Source organism: Dysidea avara, chromosome 3 (genome assembly GCF_963678975.1).
Source record: "Dysidea avara chromosome 3, odDysAvar1.4, whole genome shotgun sequence".
In the NCBI taxonomy this organism is placed as follows: Eukaryota; Metazoa; Porifera; class Demospongiae; order Dictyoceratida; family Dysideidae; genus Dysidea; species Dysidea avara.
The window spans coordinates 48,330,817-48,351,542 of record NC_089274.1 but is presented as its reverse complement, the minus strand read 5'-3'; the positions used below and the strand labels follow the sequence as shown (position 1 = coordinate 48,351,542).

Below are 20,726 nucleotides of genomic sequence, written 5' to 3'. Positions count from 1 at the left end.
ATTTTTGGTAAGTGAAATACTCTAATAGAGCGCTCAACCAGTTGTGAATCTTAAGCCCACAATCGGAAAGTTTAGCTATTATCTTTCCATCGCTCGTTTCGCCCTTCATTCCCGCAATGAAGTTGATCAGACTTGCAGTCCTCGTGACCTTCACAGTATCACAGGTTGCCTCGTTGAAAGTTGGAGTATCGAAAGTGGACGGTAAGTCGGAGCGAGGCTGAGCTCCGCCCCTTTTCACCACGTACCTCGTTGTACAGCTACACTACCTGATGGAGTTCCCCTAGCTGGATATAACTATGCTGATAGGCGTGTACCCCACTGGCCAGAACCTCAAGAAACTAAGTATACAACGGTATTGTGTGTGTGTGTGTGTGTGTGTGTGTGTGTGTGTGTGTGTGTGTGTATGAAGGCCATTTATTGCTAATTTTATGTTTCAGACCCCCCCGCCTGCATTGCTATGTCTCACCACCTAAATTTGGTCATTATTATGAAACTTTCCATCATCTCATTCAATGTATAATAATTATATAGAAGTTATTAACTAACTTACTTACATCACTAGGCCACATAGAGGAAGGGGGGCCAAATGCCAGGGGAGCTGAAAAGAATTTAATTGTAAGTTCAGCAGAATGGTGATTAATAAAAGATCGAAACATTCTAATAAAGCATTCAGCTAGTAAACCAGTTAGGTGCATGATGAATAATGAGCCACCCATCTGCATGGTTTAGGCTAAGTTTCTGATCTGAAACATGTAAATAAGTAGCCTAATGGCAGCTTTTCCTAGTGGTAGAGACCAGGGACTCCCTTGCATTGGCCTTGCAAGCCAACAAGATGGCTTTACATTATGGGTACACCATGCCTTGCCATGAGACAGACCAAATATCTGACTCAGGTCCCTGAAATTGTCTATGGCCTATCCACCCTCCTGGGGGTCCTCTCACCTGACCTAGATTTCAGATAGGTTACTCATACAGCATCTGCTGGTTAGGTGAGTTCTCTCCTAGCCTAATCTCAATGGTTTGTAAATAGGTTACTCAGCATTTTAAAATGTTTTTATGATATGACCTCATCATTTAAAACAATTAGCACAGCAATGTGTGTACAATACATACAACATAACGTTATTAATGGCAGCAGCGTTGGAGACATTTCAACATGGAGCACCATCCTGTGGCATGGCCCTGTAGCAATAAATTGGCAGGTAGAGTGTCCCATATTGTTGAAATTGCACCATGCCAACTTCTGCGGAACCTATCCAACAATTTGATTGTGATAGGATTGTGCAGTCTAGGTGCCCGAGCAGGATCTGATACATCAGTTAAGTGAGACAATCTCCTAGTGAAGTTGTAACAAATTGAGGAAGAAACGACTGTAAATCTCCACCACCCTCACCATCCGATAATCAACCAATTGCTGCAGCATGCTGGCGTGGCTGCAGGGATGGAAAGGTGGTATGACAAATACCGGAAGCTTGATGCTGAGAGCATCCAGATGCTCCAAGTGACTTCTGGCAGCACCAAGATGGCCATACTCAAAGCAGGAGCGAACGAAAGATTGTACATTATAACATCCCCTGGCTAGGTGTGGGTTCTCTCTCCTAGCCTAAATTCGATTGCTTGTAAATGGGTTATTCAGCATCACCTGAGTGTGTTCCTTCCATGTTGGGGCAGAGATGATGATCTCTCTAGAGAGATAATCAAGCAGTAGAAGTGTGTGGTGTAGTGTCCAAAAATTGGAAAATCGGTCCAGGTACACTGATGGTACCCTGACTGCATACTCCACTTCCATGACCCAAGAACTGCATCACAGCTACACAACCTGCATGGTTTCAACCATATTAAAGACTGGAAATAACCACTCGTGCTAACTGGACAACTTTCAGCTGATATCCATGTATGTTGATGCAGTGAGCTATTAGCTAGGATTGCTCTCTAGATTCACAGTTTGCTGTAATGTTAGTGGACTATCAGCATGAAATGTCCTGCTGTTTAACCACAGCTATAGGTATCTTCTGCAGTCCATAGATAAGACGAAACTACATCAAAGACCCAGCCAAAGACATTTACCTCTATCAACCAATTTAGGAACCATATTCACAATAATTTTGTGATTGTTAATTCCCCCTCCCCCTGTGTAAAGTCTTTTGTTATCACAGTAATGAATAAACTAACGTAATGCATGTAGAGTTCACATGACCAATAGATCCAGTAATCCTCTAGTACTGGTGATTTAATCAGCATAATCAAATTATTTTAGCCGGCTATAAGCAATGGAATAGCCAAAATATATTCTGGGGCAGAATAGGCCAAACAACTTAATTCTTCAATTCCCATTTCAGTTCTTCCTGCATGCTAGAAATGGGAATTAAACAATTAATTTTCAAATCTTCAACTGCTTTACCTCATGTATTACACCCACTGGTTACTATACACTACTAGGTGTGTCTATAAGAATAGGACAAAAGCCATGTCCTATTATTTGAGCTCTGACTTAACCCATCATATTCCAGTGATATCTAACCTGAACCAGTTATGGACCAAGTTTGGTTGTCATAGCTAGTCTGGGCCAGACCAATTTTAAAATTGGCCAGCCCATGCATACCAATTTTTGTTGACTACTATAATTGGCCAGATTTTTACACAAACCAGTATTTTGCCACAGTGCATGTAAGCACATGTTTTTGTTTGCAAGGCAGCAAAATTAAAATGGCAATCACAACTCCAAATCAGTAGTAGAGAATGCCCACAGTACCCACACTGAATGTCATCATTGTCAAGATTTCTTTATGTCATGCTACCATATGTGAAAGGCTTTTCTATGAAGTATATACATTATTATATTGGGATAGTTATAATACTAGTTAATTCATGTCTTTGCTCTGTCACACTTTAAGAAGAGACAAGTGCAGTGGTTTATCTTATTGGACAATATAAATTTTGAAAACATTTGGATGGGAAGCTACATTCTCAGTACCACCCAGCGGTAATTCTGTGAATATAATAATTATTACGTTTGTGTCCATAATTTACTATCAATAAAACAGACTGCAATGAAATATGCAATATGGCTACAAGCAAATTCTATTTATGTGATCTGTGCATATCACTTTGTGAGTGATTCAACATAGCCATTAGGAAAATATGCACAAAATATCCAGCAGTGGCAAAAAATGCATATGGGGTAATTTTGTGAATTTCTGACAGTAAGCCAGCAACAAGAAGATTGTAGCACAGCATTAACTTCCAGCAATTTCAATAATTCAATCACATTGGTTGGGCTTTGAGAAAGGCTAGATTTATGTACTTGTTGGCTATTAACTGTATACTAAGCTAGTACAAATGTTGCACTTGGAAGAGATAGCTAGAGACTTGGCTATAGCAAAGTTTTGGGAATGGAACTGAAGTTTTTTAATGTCCAATCAAACTGTGTTGTCATAAAAACCAGAGTAGCTAGAAACTACCACTTTGGTACCGGTAATCACCATACCCTGTGTATCTTCAACACAAAATATTAAAATGATTTCATTAGATGGTTACAGCCCATCAAAGTTGAAATTCACAAGTCACAAAGTTACCTTACCTGGTGTGAAGTGAGGAAGCAGATGCACAACTTTGCATGTCATCTAGTGTGGACTTCAGTTTCTTTGCTGGTTACTAGTACTCTAAGTACCTGAGTAGTGTGGGTAGTGATGCTGGATCATGTCATGACTGCTGAGATTTTTGTGCATATGCAGTCATCGATAGTTCAGTTTAGCTATACATGATGTCATTATGGGCAATGCTTGTGGCTCTGTTGATAACAGGTCCAGTAGCAGACAGGTTTGGTCTCATCTTAACTTATCTCAATCATTGTGAGCTTAGTTAACAGTGTTGGGCAAGTTACTTTGTAAAAGTAACTAGTTACATATTACATATTACTTGCAACTGAACTATTTAGTTACAGTTACATATTACCCATAAAATAAAGTAACTGTAATAATATTACATATTATATTACTTTGTGTTCACAGCCTTAAGCTTTCACGTGTGAAACTACCACTTTATCACGTGACATGATTGTGTTGTTGGACAATGTGCAAATCTTGGTTATAAGTAAGAAGCTGGTGAATAAGCTTCATTCAGTAGGCCTCGTTACTTCGTTGTGGTTAGGCGTTACTCAGAGGATAACTAACGAGATTGGTAACTTCGTTACTTGGAAGTAATAATATTATGTAATATTAGGCTCGTTACAGTAACTATATTACTTAGGTAACGCGTTACATTCATAAGTAAAGTAACTTGCATTATATTACCTGTTTTTATAGTGTATTTCGTTATATTACTTTGTTACCACAAAAGTAATAATATTACGTAACGCGTTACTCCCAACACTGTTAGTTAATGCCAAAAAAAATTGTGGTCCTTCAATGAAACATTGTAACAATCATTGGTGCCATACCCAGGACCTCATAGTGGAGAACAGTGGGATAAACTGGCTGTGTACCATGCACCCTGGTCTTATAACACTTACCTAAAAGGTGATCATCATCACAAAGAAACAATGTAGAGTTAGTAAGTGTGGCCACTCACAAAAACATTTCTTGTGCATGAAACTGTTAGTTTATATGCATTGGGAATAATGTCACCATGGTGATTCTGATTGGTGTATGTCCCTCACTCAGCTACTGTATGCTGTAGTAATTGTTTACATGTTGTTGTCATTCAGTGGATGATGCCGAGCAAAGGTCATCTCCAGCCAACTTGGGTGAAGGCACTAGTCATTGACACTGGAGATGAACAGATTTGCTTTGTGACACTTGATGCTATTGGTATGACATGAGGACTTGAGATCTTTTTTTAAAGTCTCCATTTTCTGTCCAGAAAGAACACATTATAGTATGTTCACGTTGAGCTGAATCCTGAAAAACAGCTAAAAATGTTTAATGGATTTTTTCTCAACAGAGTTAACATTTCAGCCAACCAAATGATCATTGGTAACAGCAAAGGTATCAACAACAGGCACGTACAGTTTGGCTCCATTACAAGTTCAGGAAAGGGCTGTAATGGACACTGTACTTATATGGCTTTCCATAGGAAATGTATTGTGAAAATTTTGATTGGCTGTAAATATGTCAAACATGTGAACAAAAAGGATTTGAAATATTTTTAGTGGGTCAAGCAGTACTATAAATGAGCCAAATTTCAAGATCGTGTGTAATTGCATCATCCATGAGTTATTAAATGTTTGTAAGGATTCAGCTCATGCAACGTGAACATACCATAGGTATAGCCTTTTTGCTCTCCAAGGTCTGTTTGATTATCGGAAAGTAAACACTTGATTGATATTATTTTGGCACAAAATACCTTTATATGGGTTGACAATATTTGGAGGATACAAGTTGTCATTCTGCCAAACTTACAAGTGATGTGGTAACTGATCATTTGTGTTGTCATTCACAGGATCAGATGGGACACTTATGCAACTAGCTTATGACATTGCTACCTCCAAAGGATTTACAATTCCATTTGATAATATTGCATTATTTGGATCACACACACATAGTGGTCCTGGGGGTATCACGCCTGAGTTCCTCTGGGCAGTGGCCCCAGCAATGGATCTGTTAGTACCAGGTAAGAATTAGGGGAGAGAGAATGACAGAACATGTGTTTCATTGCTACAGAACTACAAGAAACACTGGCCAACTCAATAGCAACGGCCATGCTTGAAGCTGCTGCTAACCTGCAAGATGGCTCTATTGGCATAGGTATATCCACTACACACACACGCACGCACTCATGTACACTACACATACTAAATTCACTCCTGAATTTTCTACTGGTAGATATTGCACAGTTGACAGGAGTTACTGAAAACAGAAGAGCTGATATCAGTCCCTACCTGAAAAAAGATGACATTGACCCCAATCTGGGAGTGATCAGTGTTAATGATGGTGATGGTAAACCACTAGCTACAGGTATAGCTACTATCTCAATTCTGTAATTTGTATTTATGTATATTTCACTAATTTAGTGTGGAATTATGCAATTCATGGCACATGTTGGGGACCAAGTCAGATGTTATCTAATGGGGACATTATGGGTGGTGTGAATGATGTACTGGAGACAATGAATAGTGGAGTAGCCATGTTTATTAATGCTGATGCTGGGGACATTGCCCCTTGTGAGTACACTCAGATGTGCACAGAAATTTTAATGACTGTACAATTAGAGTATTTCAATGCCCCCACTGTAGGATAGTTTGATGAATTTTATGTATGAGAAGCATTTCATTTTCTCAAAATGTTTTTATTTACCACAATAGATAATTTCACTACATTGTAAACTTTTTTTTGTCAACAAACTTCAATCGAGTAAATTTTCTCCTCCTGCTTAACAACTGTATATTCTATTAGAGTAGTAGGATGGAGCTCTGTGTATCAAATATCCCAACATATTCACTTTATATGAGCACTACTGCTAAAATTCTTGCCTCTCAAAAATTCCCAAGATACGGTAGTTAGTAACTCATCAACACCTCACACATTTAACAAGCTGCATAAACAATAAAGTCAAATGAATGCTGAGGAACACTTGATAACAGTTACATAATCCAGGTAAAGCCCCAAAGCATCCCTTAGTACATAAACTGACCTGGACAATCAGACAATTTTAAAGTGTACAGGTTCCACATTACATTATTGTTGTTCCCATATAGCCAACAGCACTTGTAATAACATGCCACAATTTGACGGAGCACCTGTTATTGCTACGGCTATCATGAATGCCAGGAACAATATTAAGACTTCACAGAATGTGACCATCAAAGTTGCAGCTCAGGTAATCCCGTTTGGGGAGACGAATGGTAACTTGACCCTAGCTAGAGTGGAGAACTGTACTAAAGGAGGTCCCTTGGACATCTGTACTATCTGTAGAGTGGTGAGTTGTGTGTGTAGTGCGATGACACTTATTAGTCCTATAGTACTTGTGTTATATTGTTATAGTTAAACTGTGATATCAACCTTCACTTGAATGAAGCATGGGTGGAACAGAATCCCAAGTTTGGAGCGTTTGCATTCAAGTGAGTTAGAATCAACGTTGGCTAATACTTCATACTCCATTCCACAGTATCAATGGTACCAACACTGGAATGGTGACTATTCCAGGGGAGGCTCTGAGTGACCTGGGAACAGAGATCAGAAATGACTTGCTCAATATGAAATTTGACAATGTTCTACTAGGAGGGTATGGTGATACCATGTTGCAATCTTTGTTTAATGGGTAGTGTTGCTGAAATTACATACAACTCTTTACACCTTGAGCACTTAGTGACCACTTCATCCCTAACAAAAAAGTCTACCTCATTATAGTGACCATGTCAAGTAGGTCTCAAACACATACAAACATGACTTAGTTTATTACCAGAAAAAAGACTACACGATTCATTTGTGGGTTTATCCCGCCAAAATCACTAAGTGTAATATTAGAGTGTCATATGATAAACAACTTGATTGTTATTGATAATTGTCAAAATGTATTACATATTTAACAAAAATATTTATCACTCTAACTAGAAACCAACCACTAGACCAGGTTGTTAAAACTTTACCACACAATATTGCATGCTAATTTTGGCAGGTCTTTGTCAGTGGATTTCAAAATTAAGAGTGGCTTGTCAACATGAGGACACCTACATAATCCAGACACTTAGTTAAGGTCCCTAACTTATCAGGGCACCTTGGTAATTGGTTGATTCCCAAAGTGTTCAGGTTCTACTTCACAATGTTTATTATTAATGTGTAGAATTCACAGGATGAGTATGAAAATGCAGATAATTATAGTCTGTGGGGAAGAGGTAGCAGATAAACGTTCACCATAGTCATTGTCCTATTATTTCAACAGATACAGCAACAGCCACATGGGATATTTTGCAACAACACGTGAATATGACGTCGGTGATTATGAGTCTCTGTTAACATTCTGGGGTGCGTATACAGCAGATTGGATCAGGGGTAACTGCACTATGATCGCCAAGAAGATTGCCCCTTAACAACCACCCACATTCCTTAGCAACATAATATTTACTGTTAAGCTGTATGTTATTTTTACACATTGAATTAATACATGTACCTATAGTAGTATAGTTCTATCTCTTCTTGAAGCCGTACTTCTTTCTCTCGTAGAACAAATCTGTTTTTGAACTGCCAAGGTTTACTATCTTCGGACAACCATCTCTCTGCAACAAAAAATAAACTTCATGACCAAAGATAGAGACATGTCATGGGTGGATGATACCTGAAAGTTTTGATTTAATATGTGACCATCTCAACAAAAACCCGACTTGTTTGCACAAGCATGTGTATTGAGAAAATCGAAATTTAATAAAGATCGTAAAATTACTCATGCTACAAAGAAAAAAAATGCAAGTTTTTATCGGGCCATTACTGTATATCAATTAAATTTGGTGGTGAACTAAAATTGGCAATTCATCACTAAATCACTAAATTTAAATTTCGTCAATATTATTTCAGGTCAAGCAGTTGTTGAAGCATAATATGTTTTCAACAAACCTTTGTGGATACTGCTGAAACTGATAAATTAGTGTGGTTCCACGCATGTAAATGGGTGTGGCTTACTGACTAGACTAGAACTCGATTAGTGGGCGTGGCCCATGTAAGCAGCAGACATGAATTCGTGCGCAGCTATTGATAAATGGGCGAGTATGCCTACAGACAGCAAATAATCCTGAAAGTGAGTGTGGCCACGACATTCGAGTACAGCAGGCGTCTATGGAAGCAGGACCCGAATATTCTTTAAAGCGAGTCAGTACAACATCGTACTTACGCCATTCATCAATTTTTCAGTATCGCCAAATTAAAATTTTGCAAACTGCAATTTTATAGCAAATTGCCAAATATTCGTTTTACAATTTTTGTTGTCATACGGTATTCAGAGAAGGAAGACTCAAATCGATTAAAACTATACACCACCTTATTCGCCTGCTCATAGAGTTCGAAAATCTTTGCTTCGTTTCTGTAGCCCCAACAGTATACATATGACGCATGTTTCTTTACGATGCGGTAAACGTAAGCAAGATCTTCATCATTTCTTCAACTAAACCGCCTTCATACCCATATGCGTAAGTGATTACAGGGCTAACACTATACCTTGGTTGATTTGCTGATCCATGGTGAACATTGTAAGCCAAATCCCAACGCTGTAGACTAATCCAAACGGAAGTTATGGCTGCAAATGTAAGCACCTGTAGTTTATTTTCAGTATAGTCACTGTACAAATCAATTATCTTACTCTTCCTACTGTCTAGTGTTATAATTCCAAAACCACTCACCACAGAAGGCTGAAACTTTGGTGATGCATTCCTTGGACACTGCAGATAATGCTGAGAAAATATAAAAATTTGCGAATAAGTCAGGTTTTTGCTAAGATGGCCACACGATTCCAGGTACTTTTGTCATAATATTGATATGTTCTGATACTGTGTAAGCTATACAGCCTTGTAGTGAACAAGTAAGGCTAGACAGGTTGAAAATAAAGCATGCTGTGTAGTAATCTCTTAACAAACATATTTAATTTACATGTTTGCAACCATAATACAAGGCCACTGCAAGTTCAGCAATATTTTTTTTTGTGAACATAAGGAATTCAAACTTTAAAATCTGTATACCAAGGTATTAGACATTCTAGTATTGATGTTATACTCATCTTATTTATAACTCTTACATCTTTTTCTTGCACTGTACATTCTTTGCAGTAATACGCATCTGAGACTCCTGGTCCACCACAAATAGTACAACGTCCCTGGTAGGACCCGTAGTTACACTCGTCACATATCCGGACTAACGTACACGGACGTACATACGAGTCGCATACAACACATTTGCCATCGCCTGTGTTAAAGTATTAGAATACAACCACTTGCAACTATACACAACTTACATTTCTCACAAAGTCTTCCGATTGCTGAAAACAGGGGAAAAAAGAGAATAAAATACATTAGCAAAAGTTACATTACGCTTATACTTTTCATATTATTTAAAACCATCAACATCAGATAATACACCTATGATGAGATAAAAGTATTTATATTATAAAGTCCTTACCTACTCCTGGTTGTTTTCTACACATGATCAAGTCGGGATGATGTTTCGCCATCGTTCAACAAACGTGTATGCGCACGTGCACCAACACAACCGGTGTCTTTAGTTGCCCAGGTAACCGTAATTAACAACGCTAATTTATTTATGTGGCTTCCCAGCGTCTCCACTAGTTCTAATGGAAAAGTTGAAGACGATGGCGTCCGATTATGATACGAGCAATTTAACGTGAGTTGTACCCATCCGATCTCTCAAGGCGTAGCACAATCTTTAGCTATGATCGTAGCTAGCCAAAACCTAACACCTCTAGTTACTGAAGCCCGACCCCCCGTGGTGCGGCTTCATGCAACCCGCACATCAAAGAGTTCCTACGAAATTGCAGCAGCTTACAGCACAAAGGCTATAGGCAGCAGAGCTCTTTGTAAACCGAAATTTTCAGTTTAATACTTACTGTGTTTTCGTGTTTTTGCAACCAAACTGAACCGGCCATTAACAAACCGATCATCATCGTTTGTATATAGGTAATCGACCATTGGGAGGGGGAAAACAATGATGCCTGCCGACAACGCTTCGCAACAATCTCTAACAGTAAGTCTCTGCACTTTATTTGTATTGAGTAGCCGTAATACTTGATCGGCTGAATTGCTGTATTAGCTACTAGACTCGTGGTGTGTTCTTGCAGGTGGCATTGCGAGTACGACCCATCAATACATTGGAAGTGAGCCATGGAGCACGCTACATTGCCCATGTGGTGGATAAAAATGTACGTTGTGATCTAACCTTGTATAAATGTCAACTGTAGCTATAGCTGTATAGAGTGTGCTGAGCACTTAAGCATTTTATCATATCACACTATTGTTATGTAAACACCATTAAAGCTGTATTGGAATTCTATGTTTCTATGGTGATATTGGTAAATAATAGCTGCTATAATCTACCCGAAAAGACATAGCTAAATTTGTTAGCAGAAGTGTGTTCAAGTCCCATACCATACCGCATGTAGAGCCATGGTTATGGATGCATTACAGGTGGCAAATTCTTAATGATATAACCTCTGCAATATAACAAGTTTTGCTGGTTTTAATCGAGCTAATGACTAAACTGATAGTCTGGCGGTGCACGCCCCTTCACAAAAAGTAAGGGTTTGGTATGCTTAGCTGTTCTGGAGGGATCAGTTTAATTTGAATGTAATGACGTAACAAAAAATGGCTTTAACTAAAGTGTCTCACCAAAAACTGGTAGAGATATTGAACTTTCTTTGCCTTTACACAGGCGAAAGTGGATTGGTCTACTTTTATAGAATACACGTTTCTCCCTACCTAGGAAATCAGAGCATAACCCGGCTTTTTCGCATATCAAACAAGGTGAAAAGCCCTTCCCGAAATAACACTTTCTTCTCTTTGTTCTTTATCACCTAACTTCTTTCATTTCTTTCAGTATTGTTAGAGCATTTGATTCATTCCTTTGATGTAACATGAACAAAAATGTGCTCAGTAAACGTGGAGCGTTCTGATTGGTTGCACCAGTTTTTGGTAATCCAGTACAACTTTGCTATGCTAAGCTGAAGCATACTTTTGCGAAGGGGCGTGTGCCACCAGACTACTAAACTGACACCAGTAAATTTATATGCAAGCTCATGTCTGGCTTAGTTGCCTGGGTAATATGCGGCTGTGGCTGCTGACAGAAGCTAGGCATTATTGGTAGGCAAAGCACTCTATGTATATAAGGCAGCCATGTTACTTATGTATACATGTGTTACTATCAGAGTAATTTGCTCTCACTACTGTATTAACTGGTCCAACCAGCTTGTAGTGCTACAAGATCCTTGTGATACAGCTGATGACATTCTTCGGCAGAACAGGTCTCGACAGAAAGAATATTTGTTTGATTGTGCCCTGGGACCACAGACACCACAGGTACGGCTAGTAGTAATATCCATCGTGTTGAGTGTTTGATTTCCTTTTGTAGGTAGAAGTGTATGAGGCGACAACAAAATGTCTGATTGATAGTGTTCTTACAGGCTATAATGCTACCGTGTTTGCATATGGGCCCACAGGTGCATATGTGTATGTTTTGTACATTTGCATATTACTGTACACTGAGTTGGATGGTTGCTATTGAAAACACTGCACCTCCTCAAGTTAGGTAGGTTGATTGGTTTGCATTGAGTCCCACAGTACCACCTAGTTACTGCACACCTGGAGTATCTATAGTTGCTACAAAGGCCCGGATAACTATAGCCATCAATTAATGACAATTACTCACAAGGATTTTTTTGTTGTTCATTCCATAGCAGGCTGGGCTGCCAATGACTTTAAGGAACTAGGACCTCACGGCTGATCTAGTTATTTTGGTCACTTTGAGTTCAAATTTTTTCCTGACCTAATTAAACAGGTGGCTACATTAGGTAGGTCACTTTGTAGAATAGTGTCACTTTGGGGATTCTTACAATGACAAGTTATCATTTCTTTGCATTGTTATAACCATGTGTGTCTCAATACAGGTACAGGGAAGACTTATACAATGTTAGGTACAGATTCAGACCCGGGGATAATGGTGCTGACATTAAATGATCTCTTCAAGCAAATGCAACAAGATAGAAACGTGATGAATTATCGAGCCACCATCGCCTACCTTGAGGTGATAATCTGTCACTTTTAACAGTCCCTGTTCTAGTAAACACCCTGGAGTGATCTGTTTAGCCATCTTAAGGATTAGTTTATTACATCATCATGGTGTGAATAGCTATGAATGAACACCTCTAGTGTGTGTGAACACTTTATGACCTATCATTTTTGTAGGTATTGTTCTTTCATAGCTAAAACACATAGCCAGAACTCAAATCTTTGACTTTATTTAATAAGCTCTCATTTGGAGTGTTTTTTAGTTTATTGGACAGACATACAGTCACATGATCCCTCACAGGTGTACAATGAAATGATCTGTGACCTGCTGAGGCCTAACAGTGGCTTCTTGGATCTGCGAGAAGACAGCAAGGGTAATGTGGTAGTCGCTGGCCTCTTGGAGGTGGAAACCTCCTCCACCACTGAGGTCATGCAGCTGCTAAAGATGGGAAATGAACGTCGATCATGTGAGCCAACTGCTGTCAATATGACCTCATCAAGGTGAGGAGGGAATTAGCATTACATTGTTATGTCACATGATGCCACAGATCACATGCGGTGCTGCAAGTTACAGTGGAGGCTAGTCGGCTGGCAGTGGGTGCACAACAGACGGTACAAACAGGACGATTGTATATGGTGGATTTGGCTGGATCAGAACGAGCAGCACAGACTCAGGTATAATATATTTACTGAAATGTTGCACATATACTGTAAGGTAAAGCTGTACTGTAGTATGATCCAATAAGTTGCAAGTGGCTAACACTAATGTAATACTGTGTACTAATATAACTAAGTGTGTGATGATATGGTTTTATATATGTGCTTGCAAGTTTAATTGGGTCTGTGGTACTGTTGGTCCTTTGTTTCCGTCTTCAGAATCGTGGCAGACGGATGGTAGAAGGGGCACACATCAATAGATCGTTATTAGCATTAGGGAACTGTATCAATGCATTAGTCAGTGGCAACAAGAACCACTACATTAACTACCGGGATAGCAAGTTGACTAGATTACTGAAGGTACAGTACACATTACACTACACTACACTACATGCACAACTTACAGGAAGCACTTGGAGGCAACTGTCGCACTGTAATGATAGCCCATGTCAGCCCAGCTAGTAATTCATTTGAAGAGTCCCGTAACACACTCGGTTATGCAGACAGAGCAAAACACATCAAAACCAAAGTTGGTACACCTAGTCCTAGTAACCAGATGCATGTCATAACAGTCTCCCTTCCCTCAGGTGCGGCAGAACACGACAGACGTCAACTATCACATTCTACAGTACACTGCTGTGATAGCTGACCTGCAACAGGAGATCACCAGATTGCGTCGTAAATCACAAGTACCGGACACATTTCTTAGCATACCTCATGGTAAGTGGTGTAAATACAGTAGTTAGAAGGTATCTTTACTCTTTACTAACTCTAATAGCGCACAGACCAACCTGTATGTCTTAAGCACAGTTTGTGTGTGTGTGTGTGTGTGTAGTGTGTGTGTAGTGTGTGTGTGTAGTGTGTGTGTGTAGTGTGTGTGTGTGTAGTGTGGTGTGTGTGTAGTGTGTGTAGTGTGTGTGTTGTGTGTGTGTAGTGTAGTGTGTGTGTGTGTGTTCACCATGCCCCACATAACAGGTCAGGTTCAGGGGGGAGTTTATGTGCCCTCACCTGACATGGTACAGTCTCCTGTGGGTTATATACTAGTGAGGATTTGTCTTCACTGACTCATAATACCTGAGTGTTTCATGACCATGTGTACTCAATCGAAGCATTTGTTGTATGTGCGTGTGCGTAAGTGTTATGTTATTTGTTCAAGGTGACAACCGTAACATGGCTGAATTCAGTCAAATTAGTGGAGAATTGAAGGACATATTAAAAAAGCAGTCATCCTTAAGGTAAGGACATTACCACACTCTACTATGGCACATCATATACAAAACAGACAAGAACTTCAGTCTAAAGATGAACTGCTTTATCAAAACTCAACAGATATCCAGAGGCACAAAAGTATCGAGTAAGTAGAATGATGCACCTCCTGTAACTAGTGAATCATCATGTACTATAATCCTTATAAGGGTGGATCGATCAGACAGTAGGAACACTGGGTCTCACTTTTCCCTTAATGATGCAGCGAACACAGCTAGCAGTACGGAGGTGACTCTGCTGTCAACAAACCCAGTGAAGCCGTCTGCTCTGGGCCATTCTCGAGACACAGCTGGTGGAAGTGTTAGTCCAGATGGTGGTGGAGTTACGATGCTCAACATACCAGGATCTATCGGCTGGTGCAGTGAAGATGTTGTGCAGGAATTGAACCTGCTATATCATGAAAGAGAGCAACTTCATGAACAACAGAAGAGTACTTTGGATCGGCTGGAGCAGGCCCAGAGTAGAGCTGTTGATTTGAAGGATGTGAGTATATTGTGCGTGTGTGTGTGTGACATCATTGCTTTGTGGTATACTCCGCAGCGATTGGCTGAATACATCACGACTGATAGCCAACATGAAATATTTGACTATCTAACCAAAATCAGTGAATTAGAATCAGACAGTATCCTATTATATTCAGTTGTGATTGGATTTGCATGAAGGAGTCTCCACATTTTAATGACTTTTCCAACTTTAAGTACATGTAAATAGAACGAGCTATAGATATGATGTATATAGTGATCACTGAGAGCTGCCTCAGTTAAAAAGAGGACACCACATATAGTCAGATGTGCTTCAGCTATTAAATTTTTCTTGGCTAGTTTTTTGAAAGTACTAGAGAAATTGACTACAGTACTGCATAGCAGAAATATAAGTGGGGAAAGTGTTTTAGTCTAAATATATTGAAACAAAGTTATGGCCCTCCATATTAACAAAACTGCATGTGTGTGGAAGACTCCTGTTCACAAACCTGGTTATTGCAGTCACAGTGTATTGCAGTGTAGTTGTTGTCCTGAACTAGCTTCAGATATACATCAGGTACGTAGCATGTCTCACGTGCGCAATGGAGTGCTGCAAGTCCGTCAAATGATGGAGCAACTCATACATCAGAACAGACAATGTATGGAACTGATTGAGAAGCAGAGGAGCCTTATCAGAGGTACCTTGTAATATAAGACCACCTCATTATAGTTGCCACATTGAGTATGTTCCAAACATAGCAAAGGTAGGTCACTATAATGAGGTGGTCTTATTAATGAGGTCATGAAGTACACCTTAGCTATGTTTGGGACCTACTTGACATGGTCACTATAATGAGGTGGTCTTATTAATGAGGTCATGTTAGCTAAGTTTGGGACCTACTTAACACATGGTCACTTGAAGTCATGAAATACATTTACCATGTCGAGTAGGTCCCAAACATAGCTAAGGTGTACTTCATGACCTCATTAATAAGACCACCTCATTATAGTGACCATGTCAAGTAGGTCTTTATGGTGTACTTCATGACCTTGTTAAGTTTGCTACCAGGACCATCAGCTTTGGTCAGAGGGGTAGGTAATGAGCCAAAATCATCTACTAAGGCCAACATAATAAGATTTCTTGTTCCCCGAGAGCAATCAGGTAGTAAGGGCAGCAGTTATTGCTAAAATTTCATTATTTTGATGAGCCTTCAAATGACAATACACTGTCCACCAGTGAATTAGTTTCAAGCAACAGGATAGATGTTTCAAAGGACTGTAAGCTTTTCATAAGTGCAACAAAGCACTTTCCGGAAGTTTAGTAACAAAATAACACTTTTAGATGAGTTTGAATGCCTCCCAGGCAATAAATAATGGGTATGATTGCTGTAGTAGGATAGCTGAGTGTTATATTAGAGTTGCTGACTGCTCTATTAGAGTATCTCGATCTTGAGCACAGAAATAATTCATATTTCTAATGCAGTATGTAGGCAAAGTGGCACACAGGTAGGTGACGGGAAACAAGGAATTAACAAAGGTTGGCCTAACCTTCAAAGATAGCACATATTATTTCCTTGGTTAAATGCTGCACCTTCAAAGTTGCTGCACTTGTGTGGTGCCAGTAGCCGATTATGAATGGTCACTGCATTGATTTTTGTAAGAAATGCCTAACCAAGTAAACATACAGTATTTGTTAAAGCATTATAGCACAAGTGCTCTAGGTCTGCGGACACTAGTTGGAGTGAACATGTTATTTTGATATGTCTGTTGTCTTAAATGTGGTATATATGTGCAGGTTCACTAGTTACAATTATGATACAAATTATACAATATATACCAGTTCATCTTTCATCTCTGTCCATAACATTCCAAAACTGGTTAATCTGTAAAATTTAGATTTCTATTACATTTTTGATCGTTAACTTTCATCATTCATGTCTTTCAAAATGTACAAAATTTCAGGCAATATTTCATCTTTCAGAAATAATTTTAGAGGTGATCTGCGAAATTTCAGGTTGCTACCTATAGCCATGTATACCCTCCCTCATCAGTCCCACACTTGGCCCTATTAAAATAAGGTTAGAATTCCAATCATCTATGCACAAAAGTGACCATCCTACCTACTTTGTTATGGTGGGCAATAAGGTCACCTGTCTAATTTACTAATCATGTTATAGATCACTTCTCCGAGTGTCTACTGTCAGTTGAGGAGCAGTACAAACAGTTAATAGAACAACAACAATTACTGTCCATTAGATTGAGCTCCACCCACTTACAGGTAAGTAGCCAGCTGTGATGTCACTCATGATCATGTGATCATACAGCTCCACCCACTGATGGACAATGGCAAACATTACTATGGCAACAGACAAGGTATAGTCTAAATACACTGGAACCTGTTAATGTGGACACTTGAGGACACCTACATAAGCCAGACACTTAGTTAAGGTCCCAAGTACATCCTGATTGGTGGGTGTGCGGCCCCACACTATTTGAATACACTGCCAATTCGATATTGCTAATTATGTTATTTTGTCACAGCCATAGGGGACTCAAAAGCTCATCTCTTTGAAGCAGACAGTCATTGTGAGGAGTCCATGCCACAACTACCAGTTCTACCAGTAGCTACTAATGGTAGTAACTCTCCACAACCGTTAAAGAAAATGGACACTGTGGCCTCATTGCCTTCACTTGATGCTAAATCTAGCCAACCAGATGAGGGTATGGTGCGTAGTCATAGTGAGCTGTGCCTTCAGAATAGCAATGGGTCGACCACCAAAACAACAACTCTGCCACAAGTTGCTGGCAACACTGGAGCCACTGTAACATTAGTACATCAGAAAGAGCAGCAACGAACTAGAGCAGGTAGTAAGAACACCAAACCCAACTTGGTACCTGTAAGAGTGGCGAATGGGAAGAAACTGAACACTACAAAACCATTTGTGGACTCCCCTCTCCCTGTTTTGGAGATCACAAATCCTCCCAGTCAAATTCCTCACAATGCAAAAGGGAGACCACTCATGTCAGAGCCAAAGAGGGGAGGTGCAGGAGACTCTAAGGTGCCTCTATCAATGAGAAAGAAACTGCTCAACAATAAGACAAGAAGAAATGTGATGTCCATGACCAAAACTCTCACTGGCAACACAAGTCTCACAAATAAACCAGCCGACTACCACAGGGTGTATTACAAGACTCATGTAGCTAGAAAAGAACACATTAAGAAAATTCCACTTCACACAACAGGTTAGTTTTTGAATGTGGACACATGTAGTACACTGCTTTGTTGTGAACTGCAGAAACAAAGGATTTCAATGCTCCTCAGATTGCACAAGGTAAAATTATAATTTAAAATGTATACTTGAAACAATAGGTTTTTAGGTGTTGGATCAAGCAATACCTTGTTAGAGAGCCACCAAAGACTACAAGCTGAAACACCGCTAGTCAACCCTAGGACTAGATCTATTCCAAATGGTTCCTCTCGACTACAAAAACCTACTAACAAACTGTTAACTATCACTGGCACAGGTTTCTCCAGTAACAAGACATGATGCCCCAACCCCTTGTAAATATTGTACATATTTTTCATTTCTCAATTTGTGTCATTCACAGAATTAAAATGTCATTCAGCAGCTGCTGCAGCTGTCTCTCTCTCTTGTTCCATCTCTTTCTTGAGTTTACCCTGCAAACACACACACACAACAGTGAACACATTGTGTATGCCAGAAGACTACAAACATACCATAAACGTTCGCTTTTCTTTGTCTGTTTGGAACCTTCCATGACCAAACTTGGATGAAGTATCGATGAATTTGAGTTCAATATCTTCACGAGCCTTCCTGCTAGTTTGAGTCACTAGAGACTGTAAAGGAATGATAAAGTGATTGTCCACTAGAGGAAACAGCTCACCTTTCTCATTGTAATAACCCTTTTCTTTGGCCCCATTACTGCTCCTTTCAACATGACATAGTCTTGATTAACCACTCCATAATGAGGAAACCCTCCCTATTATAAAAGGAAAATCCCATCAAAATCAATTACTAAAATTACTGTATGTACCATTGGGGTAATGCGTTTTTCTGTGATATCAAAGCTTGTTGATGCATTCTTCGAGTCGGATCCATCCCCAATACGATATATCTTTTTGTTCATTTCTGTACGATGATGGTAGCCTGTCTGTCCTGCCCTAGCCACTGAGAACTGCACACGACTGGGATGCCATGCTCCAATACAAGCGACCTTCCTTAATCCTTTGTGTGTCTTCCTGGGTAGCTTCTTTGTACCCCATCGAAATGTAACACCTTAGGAAGAAACGTCATATTACCCAAGTGCGCCATCTGAAACTGCTAACATACCTTTAAAGCCTTTTCCTTTGGTAATTCCTATTACATCAATCACTTCACTCTGCTTGAAAACTTCTGATACCTGTACAGCCTTCTCAAAGTGATCCACAGCCCAGTCTACCTGTTAACAAAGACCTTCACTAACACCAACAACATGTATGATACTAGCTCACTTTATCTGCCACTGTACCACCATTAATTTGTATCTCCATGATGTGTGCCTTCTTCTGTCTCAAGCCAATAAGATCCATCTAATAGAGCATGTGTATAACATTCATGTTGCCTCCATTAATGCTATTAAAAACATACCTGGGTGTGGCAGATGGCACGGACAACTTTGCAATACTTCTTGATTGAGCTAATGTCCTTTTCAATGCTTTTCTTGCCAGCATCATCTTCCCACTTCTTAGATACACGGGTGTATGCCTTCTTTTTTGATCGAACCCTTCAGTAAAAATATTGAACCAAACTCATCAGCAAGTCTGAGAGGAGTTTGGAACTGTTGCAAAACCAGACCATTCACAAACTGTTCACAAGTGTAACTACAAACACCACTATCTAGCTACACTCTGTTCTCCTTACCAGTTCTTGTAGAAGCGGCGCCTGCAGCCTTCGCTAAGGTGCTGAGCGAAAACGGTTCTCAATGCTCGTAGACCACGTGGCGTCTCCACATAGCCCACTACCCCTACGACCATCATTGGAGCCGTCTCTAATATCGTAACTGCCTCGACTACTTCGTGTTTCGTAACCTCTGTGATTGGAAAGATAAACGTCATGAGAGCTTTCTTTTTGTTGCTTACTTGACCCGGTTCTAGTAGCTTCTCTCACAATGTGCGTCATTCCCGCCTTGTAGCCCATGAAGGCAGTAAGATGACAAGCCTTAGTCTGATCATCTTTTGGGAAGGTCTTCACCTTTCCTTGGTGTCGTCTACATCGCTTCCTTGGTAGGAACCCGATAGAGCCGTGTCTTGGTGCTGAAAACTTCCTATGAGACTAAAAGAACAACAAATACAATGTCAGTTAGTCATCTTTTAACTCCACACAAGCAGTTAAACACAACCGGCTACATGGATTACAAAGATAACGACTAACGCACAACTCACCATGTTGGTCACGATGGCTCTCGAGAACGTGCTTGATTACGCATGCGCCTCTAATTGGTAGGTATCAATTGGAATTATACCACTCCTCCAAAGAATGAGCAACACAGAAGACAGCGGAACGTCTACGGACGGCAACCAAATTGTAGATGTTATTGCGAAGAGACGAGAGAAACAAGCACGTAAC

At 39.8% G+C, this 20,726-nt stretch overlaps 4 protein-coding genes across 6 annotated transcripts; 2 read left to right on the top strand and 2 right to left on the bottom strand.

Moving 5' to 3' along the window:
* Positions 1-54: 54 nt before the first annotated feature.
* LOC136251394 (neutral ceramidase B-like) lies at positions 55-8,114 on the top strand. 3 transcript variants are annotated; one of them, XM_066043837.1, is made up of 12 exons: positions 55-201; positions 258-352; positions 4,706-4,808; positions 5,440-5,610; positions 5,661-5,744; positions 5,823-5,954; positions 6,011-6,160; positions 6,695-6,915; positions 6,981-7,057; positions 7,105-7,221; positions 7,780-7,831; positions 7,879-8,114. In XM_066043837.1, the coding sequence occupies exons 1-12, from the start codon at positions 117-119 to the stop codon at positions 7,918-7,920; spliced, it is 1,329 nt and encodes a 442-aa protein (XP_065899909.1). In that variant the 5' UTR covers positions 55-116; the 3' UTR covers positions 7,921-8,114. The 3 variants fall into 3 exon arrangements, with proteins under 3 accessions (XP_065899909.1, XP_065899908.1, XP_065899910.1); XM_066043836.1 differs by lacking the exon at positions 7,780-7,831; XM_066043838.1 differs by lacking the exons at positions 55-201; positions 7,780-7,831 and having other exon boundaries at positions 258-342.
* Positions 8,057-10,233, bottom strand: LOC136251401 (PHD finger-like domain-containing protein 5A). Its single transcript, XM_066043843.1, has 4 exons — positions 10,098-10,233; positions 9,934-9,957; positions 9,718-9,884; positions 8,057-8,212 (listed from the first exon to the last, which is right to left on the bottom strand). Exons 1-4 carry the CDS (start codon positions 10,147-10,149, stop codon positions 8,123-8,125), a joined length of 333 nt encoding a protein of 110 aa, XP_065899915.1. The 5' UTR covers positions 10,150-10,233; the 3' UTR covers positions 8,057-8,122.
* Positions 10,208-18,721, top strand: LOC136251388 (kinesin-like protein KIF19). Its single transcript, XM_066043830.1, has 21 exons — positions 10,208-10,319; positions 10,613-10,679; positions 10,774-10,854; positions 11,897-12,007; positions 12,060-12,147; positions 12,595-12,731; positions 13,017-13,216; positions 13,264-13,390; positions 13,592-13,732; positions 13,779-13,901; positions 13,960-14,092; positions 14,529-14,607; positions 14,655-14,726; positions 14,788-15,121; positions 15,179-15,260; positions 15,666-15,797; positions 17,277-17,377; positions 17,424-17,472; positions 17,641-18,342; positions 18,396-18,431; positions 18,478-18,721. The coding sequence occupies exons 2-21, from the start codon at positions 10,641-10,643 to the stop codon at positions 18,645-18,647; spliced, it is 2,937 nt and encodes a 978-aa protein (XP_065899902.1). The 5' UTR covers positions 10,208-10,319; positions 10,613-10,640; the 3' UTR covers positions 18,648-18,721.
* Positions 18,667-20,702, bottom strand: LOC136251396 (large ribosomal subunit protein uL3-like). Its single transcript, XM_066043840.1, has 10 exons — positions 20,543-20,702; positions 20,240-20,432; positions 20,022-20,190; positions 19,749-19,884; positions 19,613-19,690; positions 19,452-19,560; positions 19,156-19,397; positions 19,006-19,101; positions 18,839-18,958; positions 18,667-18,778 (listed from the first exon to the last, which is right to left on the bottom strand). Exons 1-10 carry the CDS (start codon positions 20,543-20,545, stop codon positions 18,719-18,721), a joined length of 1,206 nt encoding a protein of 401 aa, XP_065899912.1. The 5' UTR covers positions 20,546-20,702; the 3' UTR covers positions 18,667-18,718.
* Between the last annotated feature and the right edge of the window lie 24 nt (positions 20,703-20,726).